General features: G+C 41.5%; 1 protein-coding gene across 1 annotated transcript; it reads left to right on the top strand.

The window, feature by feature from the left end:
* The first annotated feature begins 64 nt into the window (after positions 1-64).
* Positions 65-11,173, top strand: AGR2 (anterior gradient 2, protein disulphide isomerase family member). Its single transcript, XM_081883485.1, has 8 exons — positions 65-136; positions 4,092-4,235; positions 5,873-5,936; positions 6,138-6,190; positions 7,037-7,110; positions 7,914-7,977; positions 10,031-10,114; positions 10,862-11,173. The coding sequence occupies exons 2-8, from the start codon at positions 4,100-4,102 to the stop codon at positions 10,909-10,911; spliced, it is 525 nt and encodes a 174-aa protein (XP_081739611.1). The 5' UTR covers positions 65-136; positions 4,092-4,099; the 3' UTR covers positions 10,912-11,173.

An 11,173-nucleotide genomic window follows, 5' to 3' on the forward strand; every position in this document is an offset into this window, starting at 1 on the left:
AGTATTCAAAAGCCACGGTTTGTGGGTGGGGATGAGGTGTGCCCAGGTGCATAAATAGGCATACCATACCTTCCTTGTTCACACTGAAACTTGGAACACTTTAGCAGTTTCTCAAAGGAGGAGGAGGGCAGAGCAGGTAAGATGATCAGCTCTGGGCTTAGCAAAGCACCTGTTCAGAGTCCTCTGAGCTTGTGAGTCAGGTTACTTATTGATGGGCAGGTAACAAAGAACAGGCTGGGAAGACTGGAGCAGTGAAAGGGCTGTGCAGCAGTTCTAAGAAAAGCAGCTAGAGTGTTTTGCTGTTTCTTCCACTAACTATGCTGACGGCCACAAGTGTGTGTGTGTGTGTGTGTGTGTGTGTGTGTTAAGCTTTACAAACCTTTGTAACTTTTGTCAGTCATTGCTTTCCCACTGGATCTGCTAACAGCTCTGATCCCCACCCCTTTGTCTGATTTCCTGCTTGGCAAGTGCAAGCACTTTCTAACGCATGGGTAGGCAAACTAAGGCCCAGGAGCCAGATCTGGCCCAATCGCCTTCTAAATCCGGCCCATGGACGGTCCAGGAATCAGCATGTTTTTACGTTAATAGAATGTGTCCTTTTATTTGAAATGCATCTCTGGGCTATTTGTGGGGCCTGCCTGGTGTTTTTACATGAGTAGAATGTGTCCTTTAATTTAAAATGTATCTCTGGGTTATTTGTGGGGCATAGGAATTCGTTCATTTTTTATTATTTTTTTCAAAATATAGTCTGGCCCCCCACAAGGTCTGAGGGACAGTGGACCGGCCCCCTGCTGAAAACATTTGCTGACCCCTGTTCTAACGCCTTTGTCCAAGCTCTGTTTTCTTCTATGGTTCCAGTTACAGATAGGTAGCCGTGTTGGTCTGCCATAGTCAAAACAAAAAAAAATTTTTCCTTCCAGTAGCACCTTAAAGACCAACTAAGTTAGTTCTTGGTATGAGCTTTCGTGTGTATCTGAAGAAGTGTGCATGCACACGAAAGCTCATACCAAGAACTAACTTAGTTGGTCTTTAAGGTGCTACTGGAAGGGGAAAAAAAATTTTGTTTCTTCTATGGTGCTATGGTTTCTGTATACTACATTTACCAGTCTTGAATCTTCTCAGCTGTCTATCATTGGCTGCTTGGAAGGATCGTGCCCCACACCCACTTACTTCTTCCATTTCCTGCCCAGTTGTGTTTCTTCCCGCTTCCCTGATGCTGACACGGTGCCCATTGACATCAGCTGTGCCATAAAAAGGGACTCCGCTAGATGCATATTGGCCTACTTAAATGCCCCTGTGGTTTCAAAGGATGACAAGATGTCATTGCAGCCTGTTTTCTTAAAAAGCCAAATACTCCTCCAAAAACTTGCCTATTTTAATTTCCCCCATGAAGACATAAGGATGTCTGTCACATTAATAAAACATGTGCATGCTTATTCCACAAAGTAAGTCCTAACATGCTACACGGCATTTACTGTCATGTAAGTGTGTACAGGATTGCAGTCCCTTTTTTTAAAAAAAAACCCACAGATCCAAAACCTGAAAATCAGCCCCATTCGATATCATTCAAACTTCCTTCCAAGTTAATATGCTTAGGATAAAAGCTTCAGAATGCGCATTTTGGCCACCATTGTTTCCTGATTGTTGTAGAAAATCTGAGGGGGAAAAATACGGAAGATGAGTAACATGCTTGAAAATTGTATTTCCTGGTTTTGAGCATAGTAGACTTAATCCTGACCATATCAGCCACACTTGACCTTCAAAGCAGGGACTTGATTACCTCAAACAGTACCGTTATTTTGAAGCTTCCATCCTCAACCAAATTTGATGGAGTTAGACCTACTCTCTGCAAGGCTGCCCCAGTGACCTAGGGCCAATCTAGAGAGACAAATGGGGTGTGCAGTTGAGACCCCTCTCTGCTACTTACACACAGCCCGTCATCCCAAAACTTTTTCTCCCAGCCCTGTGTGCATCTCCAGCATCAAAGCACACCTGGGTGGAGAGCATGTGGAGGGGCATACTTCTTCTTAAGTTGGACATCTGCCTCCCCCCCTCGTGTGTGTGTGTGTTTGTGTGTGTGTGTGCGATAGCTGTCAACTTTTCCCTTTTCTTGTGAGGAATCCTATTCGGAATAAGGGAATTTCCCTTAAAAAAGGGGGAAAGTAGACAGCTATGGTATCTGTGTGTGTGTGTGTGTGTGTGTGTGTGTGTGTGTGTGTGTGTGTAGAGAGAGAGTCGTGCCTTTAAATAGAACTTCTGCTGTTCCTTGCAGTTGGGGTCTAAACTGAGATACTGATCAAAACTCCAGGGCCGGTCCTGCCATTGGGCAGAGTGAGGTGGACTCCTCAGTTGGAATGGAGGACCCAGCTCTGTGCATCATGCAGCTAAACTAGCCAGTCTTTGTGTAAGATTAAAGAGTAACAGCCCATGCGTCAATATGCCACCACTGCTGAATTGGTCCTGAGACCTACAGAAAACCCTTTGCTTCTCTCAAATTTGCAGTCTGCCACCTTGAGTGAGAATTGTCAGGTCTTAGCATCAACTGTCCATCCCCCATAGCGATGGATGCTATTTTTAAAAGTCAGGATTTTGAAACCAACAGATCTATAATTGGATTAAAATGAGGTTAAGCAGATTCATTCAGAATTATGTTCACCGTCAAGATAGGGAGCACTGGAGATGCTAGCAGAATTACGTAGCATCTTAAAGTGCGTTCATTCGGAAACTTACTGCGTGACTTTTAATTGGCTTAGAAAACTTTAAGGCTTCAGTGCTCGATATATACACTTACAAGAGAGCAAGTCCAACTGAACACAGTGGGGCTTACTTCTGAGTAAACATGGATAAGATCAGTTACAGATAGGTAGCCATGTTGGTCTGCCATAGTCAAAACAAAAAAATTCCTTCCAGTAGCACCTTAAAGACCAACTAAGTTAATTCTTGGTATGAGCTTTCGTGTGCATGCACACTTCTTCAGATACACTGAAACAGAAGTTTCCAGACCCTTCTATATAGTGAGAAGGTGGGGAGGGGTATTACTCAGAAGGGTGGTGGGAATGGGTGATTGGCAGATAAGATCAGGCCGTACATTTGGGGGGTGGGGAATACATCATATGTGAAGACACACAGCACAATCTTAACACGTAGACTCATAGAATTGTAGAGATGGGAGGGATCCTGAGGGACATCTAGTCCAACCCCCTGCAATGCTTACTCTAAATTAAGTACTCCTGTGCTCAGTGGGTCTTACACAAGAGTAACTGTGCATAAGACTGCAGCTTTGGGGAGCATTAAGTGGACACTGGCTGTCAGAGCACAGCCACCTTGGCAAACCTAGGGGTTTGAAACTCCTTTGTTTTCATTGTCTCCTAAATATTTCCCTGTTGTCACTGCACTGAGAAAAGTGTTTCCCTCCTCACAACCCAAGGCAAATGCCTTGTAAAAACTTTGATTTGCTTTGCATGGCTTCATTTCCTTGAAGTCCATGGTAAACACCAAATGAGTGACTGGGAAATAAAGGTTAGTTTGAATTCAAAGTAACAACTTTGAATATCACAGTAGAGTTACATTTAGCTCTGTTTGTCTTCATGATGTAGCCATCAATGGAAGGTTTTGTTATAGGGATGGGGAAGAAATTGGATTCAGTTTGCTTTTTAAGCAAATCGACCTAATTCACACTTTCTAAAACAGTAAGCAATGAAACACAGCCATCCTTCAAAATTCACACTTCTCTGAATGTTGCAATGCAATTCACCAGCCAAGGAATGTGCACAAATATGCATATACCAAGGTAAATGGTGCATAAAACTGCATATAGTTTCCCATCCCTGCCTGAGCACAGAAGGACATACTTCTATGCATACTATACACTGAGTCCCAAGCTGAGTTTCTCATGCATGTTGTATGTAGCACTTAACATTCGGTTGCTCCTCTTTTTTTACTGTGACCAAGCTGGAACTAGAGTAATTCCATTCCATTGCTTGTAACTTAGCCAGCAAGATTGATTGCATGCCTCTATTGTTCCATACCTAATAGTCTCCTGTTCTGTAATGCAGCTGAATAAATCCTTAATGCTTTTTTTCTCCCCCTAGCTTCAACCATGGAGAAGAGCCTCATATCGGTGTTGCTTTTGCTCGTCGCCGTCTCATACATTTCGGCGAAAGACACTACTGTGAAAAGTGAAAAGAAGGATGTAAAAGAAACCCGTCCCAAACTGCCCCAGACTCTCTCCAGAGGTAAAGGAACGCTAGCTGACGGCAGTGGGAAGACAGGGTGTTGTTTTTTTAAACCCTTTCTTAAAATACTAGAACCCAAGACCATCCAATGAAACAAAATGATGGGAGATTCAGAACAGATCCAAGCGGGTTTGTAACAATTAGAGTGTTGGACTAGGACATGGGAAACCAGGATTCCAATTCCATTTCACTCATGAAGCTGACTGGGTGATCTCTCTTAGCCTAACCTATCTCACAGGGTTGTTCTGATGGATCCTGCCCTTTGAAAACTTACAAAACTGAACAATCCGACATATGACATATGTCTACTTGGAAGTGAGTTTCACTGAGTTCAGTGAGGCTGACCCCTTATAGGTTGTTATAAGACTTTGGTGTAAGAGGGTCTTTTCTCCATAAGGAGGGGTGCACATTATTTAAATAAGGAAGCCTCAGGGGACAATCCTCCAACAGTTGATAATTTGTAGCAGGTAATTATCTAAATTTCACATTGAACTTGAAATGAGTGCTAGTTCAGATTAATGCCAGCATTTGAAGAAATCATTGCAATTAATCAATGGGTTTGAAAAAAATTAATTAGCGTATTTACACAAATCCAATGCACCATCGATTCTAATGCGCACCTCAATTTTCAAAACCTTGAAACCAAAAAATGTATTTGCTGGCGAATGTAAATGCGCCACCAAATCTAAGGTGCACCCTAATTTTTGCAACGTAATTTGGCCGAGAAAGGTGTATATTACATTCGAGTAAATATAGTAACCCCTAAAAATATGGTGTTGGCAGGAGGTATTTGGGCTAACTGGCATAAGGTTATATAGCTAGAAATTTGTGATTTGTTTTATTTTATTTGCTTTATTATATTTCTATGCCACTTTTCATTTGAATGTATCCCAAATCATCTTACAAACTACTGTATAAATAATAGCAACATGACAGAACACAATAAACATGACAGAACATCACAAACACAGCATAAATCATATAGGATAATTCACAAATCATCAGGGAAACAATTGCAATCTATAAAACACTTTTAACAAAACAACAACTAAAAAACAAGCCAAACATCACAATGTAAGCAAAAGCCATATTATATGATTAACAAATACAGCATCAACGTTAACAAAATAACATCGAAGACTCATAATCTTTCACTCTGTTCTGCTCATTAAAATGCACATAAACATCATGTGCATGGCTGCAACTCCCTTCTGAAGGTTCCTCAGACTGGAATTGAGGCAGCACAGATTAGACCAACCAACCCCTGACGTCAAACAGAAAGTCTCTCTCCCCTCACAATTCTTCCTCTGGAAACAGCTCCCTTATCATGGCTGGAGGGTAGGGCAAGGCAGGTGGGAAAAGCAATTGCTTGATGGCCAGCACTAAGCCTCAGAGTTGCCTTTGTTCAGGACTCAGTTCAGTTGCCATATGTCCTCTTTTTCCAGGACACATCCTCTTTTTCATGGGTATGTAAAATGTGTGTTGTCATAGCGATCCACTGTTAAAAGTAGAAGTCAGCAAATGGACCCTCTTCCTTGCTCTTCAAAATATGGCAACCCTACAAGTGGTTATGGCATCAATGCCTCCTCAGTCACAATATGCTTTAAAACTAAATTCCAATCATCATTTCCTTTCAGGCTGGGGGGATCAGCTTATCTGGACTCAGACTTATGAAGAAGCTCTCCATAAAGCCAGGACAAAGTAAGTTCCCCTATCTCCACACAGTTTTCACTATGGCGTGTGAAGATCTCCTCCTTCCACTCTAAGAAATGAGAAAGGTTTCAATACCTTTCTCCAGGACCTTAAATTTTAAGTCATTGAGATTTTTGTCCATCATGAGTTTTGCTCTTTTTATTGCCTGCTTACTGTGAGATTCTAAAATGGACCTTTTCTTCTTTTCAGCAACAAACCTATAATGATCATCCATCACTTAGAAGACTGCCCTCACAGTCAAGGTACCATTCTTTCCAACAGACACATAATCTTTTGGTCTACATCCAAGCAAATAAAATTGCTGACAACAACAACAACAACAACAACAACAACAACAACAACAACAAACCGACTCTTTTTACACTGAAAGTGTAATCTATATTTTTATCCCATACTTAATAACTGGGGAGGTTTAGATGAATGGAAGGCAGAAATTTCTATTTACATTTTTTCCCCCTCTCAGAAATGATCACAGTCAGAAACAGAGATTCACAAATTTGTGCCGAAGAGCTCATAATGATAGCCTGTCCACACATTGTATGAATGCCCAAACTCCATGCATTCATTGATAGTTGTTGATATGTTTTCTGTTCACTTAAGAGACTGGCTTTCAGGCAGGCCTTAGATCCAGCACTTCTCTCCTTAGAAATGAAACATTTATTGTATAATTCAAACTAGAGTGACATAGCATGAGTAAGTCAATAAGTGCAGTTTCCTGTCTTTGTGTCTACTCAGAAGTAAGTCCCACTGAATTCAGTGAGGTTTACTCCCTGGTAAGTGGAATTTGGATTTCAGCCTCAGGCTTCTTGTGAATTCCTTTGCTAAGCAAAAGAATCCAGGTTTCAAAAACCCAAAACATTGATTGCGATAACCTTGACCTCCTTTCGTTCCCAGACCTGTTTCTAAACTTTTGAGTCTTTGGCTTATCTCTTTCATTTTACAGTGATTTGTATTAGACCTTCAGGCCTTAAGCGTTCATGAATTTTTATTTGATCTGTACTGACAATAGATACATAATGTTCTTTCTATGTTTCAGATTCTTTCTTTTTTTCTAATAGTGAGTCTAATTTCTTCTTCTCCCATTCTAGCACTGAAGAAGGTATTTGCTGAACACAAAGAGATACAGAAATTGGCTGAGAAGTTTGTTCTCCTCAATCTTGTTGTAAGTTTTCTTTGACACTTGACCAAGTGCTCTGTTTTGTAATAAAGCAATTATTCTCTCGGCCAAGTTTCAAGTAGATCTACCGGTATTTAATTCTACCTAGAGCTGGTTCACACAGGGCATCTTTCCAAAATGGAAACAATCTGTATAAGGGTGGTTGCTGTTTTGAGAAAAATAAGCAAGTCTTTAGATTGCCATGTATTGGGAAAGTAATATATAGATAGGGTTGCCATATTTCGAGAAGTAAAAATCCAGACACAAATAGTTGTTGAGCTTTTTGGGGGGAGAGGGGGATCGCCCAAAAAATTGTTGGCCTATTTTGGGGCAGACACTTCCTGGTTCTGTTTGCAAAAACCTGGACACTTTGTCAATTTTTTAAAATCCCCCCAGATGCAAATTTCGCCATTGGAATCCTGAACATGTCAGGGGGAAACTGGACACATGGCAACCCTAGTATAGAGCAGCTTCCCAACAAAATGGATACCTGTGCATTCTTCATGTATAACAGTTTAATATGCATTTTTCTTATGTGGATATTATCTCCATATAGGGAAAAATACTGTGTGAAATGTAGTGGGTGGATGTGCTTGCTAAAATAATTATAATGCTCATCAAATCCTCATTGTGGTCCAATTCTGTTATATTATACATTATGGGGTGGCTGTCACATCATCATCTATTTCACCTAACCTTTCATTATGTTGAAGTAACTGGCAATGTTTAATACATACTTTGACTCTTCTCTGTGTGATCTAAATGGCTTTCATCACAAGTATTTGTATTTTCTTTTTCTTTTCTTTAAGTATGAAACCACAGACAAACATCTTTCACCAGATGGCCAGTATGTTCCCAGAATCCTGTTTGTAGGTGAGTAGTTAAGGGGTCAAAGAGTTCTTATCTTTGAGGGTGGGGGACCATGCCAGGCTGAATACAGTGGCACCTCTGGTTACACACACTTCTGGTTACAAGCTCCGCTAACCCAGAAGTAGTTGCTCCTGGTTGCGAACTTTGCCCCAGGATGCAGTGGGAAGTGTCATTAGCGAAAGCATGCCTCAGAATAAAAATGGTTTCAGCTTAAGAACGGACCTCCGGAATGAATTATGTTTGTAACCAGAGGTACCACTGTAGCTGAGATGAGTTAATATTTACTGTGGAACGAAAGTTTGATTTATCTCCAGGTTGCATCTCCAATATGGGGGAAACAGGGTTTTGCAAGCATTCCAACTGGAGAATGTGGCTGTTGCTGGAGAAACCTGAATCTCCTGTACCACTGGTGTTATTGGTGTTTTTGCTCAAAGACCTATAGGATGGGTCCCATAAAACCGCTCTTAACATGCAATACACTTGCCACATGTCCACCCAGTTTTTGTAATTTGAAGTAGCTTTCCCCTCTCCTGTTTTTAAAGAGGTGATTGATAAAGGGCCAAAAAAAAGTAGTTGTGTAAAATGAAACGTTTCACATTTGCATCTGCAACAATAACCTGCCCAAAATTTCTTTCCAATATACTTGCTTATCTGCAAACAATGGAGTATATGCTCCACTCTTTTTATTAAATTGGCTAAGGGGTGGATTTTTTACACAGGCTCCAAGGAGATAATGAATGACACTGATCTTAAGAAGATTCCCCCTCAGGCTGATGCTGCTCATTGCTTTAACATCTACAGCTTACATTTTACTTGGTTATTATTTAGGATGGGGGTGGAGAAATCACCAAGTCCCATTTCTGCCCACCACATGTTCAGTGGAAGCAGCTGAGAAGGAAAGCTTTGTTGGTGTATAAAGCCTTGCTATGGACTTGTGGGGAATTTAGATTTCCCTAAATGCCTGGGTGCCGGATTCTCTCCATAATTCCTGGATGTAGAATTAAACTTTGCCAGACATGGGAACCCCCTGGATTTAGTTATGCTAACAAGCCAAGCCAGCTTGGCAGAGCGAGCTGAATGGGCCATTAGTGGAGGAGAAAGACTAGAGATGGCCCATCAAGGAAACCATCAAAGGGCAAGAATGCCAGGCAAGGGGGAGTGGAGCCCCTTCTCGGCTGAGTGCTAGTGGGCAAAGGCCAGGTTTTGGGTTTCAACTCGGAACAGAGGCGCTGAGTTCTGCCCAACATTGTGGGGCCCCATTGTGCACATGTGTGAGTGACATCACACACATTGTGGCACAGGGCCCTATTAGGGCCACCACAGCTGCCACAAGGCCCTGCAAGGCCTGCCGCCACTGCAAGGCCAGGCTCCTCAAGATGGAGGAGGGATTCAGCCCCGTCCCAACAGACTTTGGGCAGTGGGGAAGGGGCTGAAGACATCTCAGCCCTGTGGACACCGATGTCACTGAATGTCACCGCTGTCACTGAATGATGTAGGCTGGGGGAAGTCCTTGGACTTAGTTAGCAGCATGGAGGAGGAGGAGTAGAGCTGGAGAAGACAGACTGGAACGAAGGGACACCAAGGATGGCTTTTTGCTGTCCTTTGAATCCAATGCTGCGCTCAAGAGGGGAGCCAGACCTTCATAGGATGTGAATGCCCTACAATCCCTCCATCTAGGGGCAGGATGTTTATATGTGTAAATAAAACCATATGTCATAAGGACATCATAGTTTCAGCTGTGTCTTGTTGTCCCAAAAGAGAACACAGACTTTGGTAAGCATGCCATATACCCCAGGAATCTCACGCTAATTGTGGAGATTCGAGTGGACTGTAACAGCACGCAACGACAGCTCCTTCCTACAGAAGCAGGGAAACATTTCTCAGTGTTTCCCCTGCAGATATGCAAAAAAGTGACTATGCATAATTCCATACTGGAGAATTATAGACAACATTCATGTGGTTAAGCATCTTTTGCATGGGGACAGTGGACGCCATTTTCATTGAGGGTTTTTTGACGGCTGCAGATGGAAAGTTAATGTGATCATTGTTTCTCCAGATCCATCACTGACAGTTAGAGCAGATATTACTGGAAGATATTCCAACCGCCTCTATGCTTACGAGCCTTCAGACATTGCATTACGTAAGTAGTTCCTAGCAGAGCTTTTTGCATAGATTTGGAACAAAGGAAGGTCTGAAATTCTGCCGTGGAGCTCCCTCCAGTTGCACAATAGCATTGCAAGATGTGCATGAAATAGTAATAAATGCTGGTGAATTTTCATGATGACTTCTTTTTTTAAAAAAAGTGAAAATGTAGACAACTGAATTTAAGACTGGGAAAATGTGGAACTGAGAGAAAACTAAATGGATAGATTTCACCATCCTAAAGTCTGAATAAATATGCCTAGCAACACATAGAAAATGACTGATGCCATTTATGTAAATGGTTTAGAGTCTGCCGTTTTCAATATGGATTCCATGTGAATGTCACCTGAAACCAGTAATCCATCCACATGAATGGTCCAACATGGTGCAATTTGTTTTCATGCCACTGCCAAAATATTCCCAGAGCAAGTTCTGCACCCGAGATGACCCACATGGTGGGGTCCTATGCTCAATAATGGCTCACCGCATGGAAACCTCAGCATGAAAAGCATCATTAAATCCATTTAAATCCATGTTATCCAATTTAACTGAGTTGTCAATGATGCGTGGACCATTAACAGTATGCACTGCTTCTGCTATTGTAAATGCTGGGAAATTAAAGTGAGATTTGGTTTATTGCAATTTGCATAATTTAGAAAGTTCAAACTGATGTGCATTACATGCTAGATTACTTTTTGTACAACTCCCCCCGCCTCCCTGATTTATGATCTGTTTGTTTTTCTAGTGTATGCAAATATGCAGAAAGCTCTGAAGTTGTTGAAGACTGAATTGTAAAAAAAGAAAACAGACACACTCCCAGGTCTTCCACCTCTATCGCAGCGTATGAAAAAATAGTTCTCACCGAAGAGAATGCGTAGGCTGCCCTTGGATATGCATATCAACAACTCACCGTATGCATAACTTCCAGGAGGATAACTGTGTTATAAATACTCATTTGTAACTGTGTGGTATTATGTATTGATTGCTTTTATAAAATAAGACTAAAAACACTGTATGCTCTTTTCTATAAATCAAGATTAAAAAGAAAAACACTTTA

Source organism: Podarcis melisellensis, assembly GCF_964234715.1.
Source record: "Podarcis melisellensis genome assembly, chromosome: 12".
In the NCBI taxonomy this organism is placed as follows: Eukaryota; Metazoa; Chordata; class Lepidosauria; order Squamata; family Lacertidae; genus Podarcis; species Podarcis melisellensis.

Excerpts from the sequence above, each read along its gene's own strand:
- AGR2 (XM_081883485.1), top strand. The coding sequence starts at position 4,100 with ATGGAGAAGAGCCTCATATCGGTGTTGCTTTTGCTCGTCGCCGTCTCA. Across the intron at positions 7,111-7,913 it reads TTGTTCTCCTCAATCTTGTT|TATGAAACCACAGACAAACA; the intron begins GTAAGTTTTCTT and ends CTTTTCTTTAAG. Across the intron at positions 7,978-10,030 it reads TCCCAGAATCCTGTTTGTAG|ATCCATCACTGACAGTTAGA; the intron begins GTGAGTAGTTAA and ends TTGTTTCTCCAG.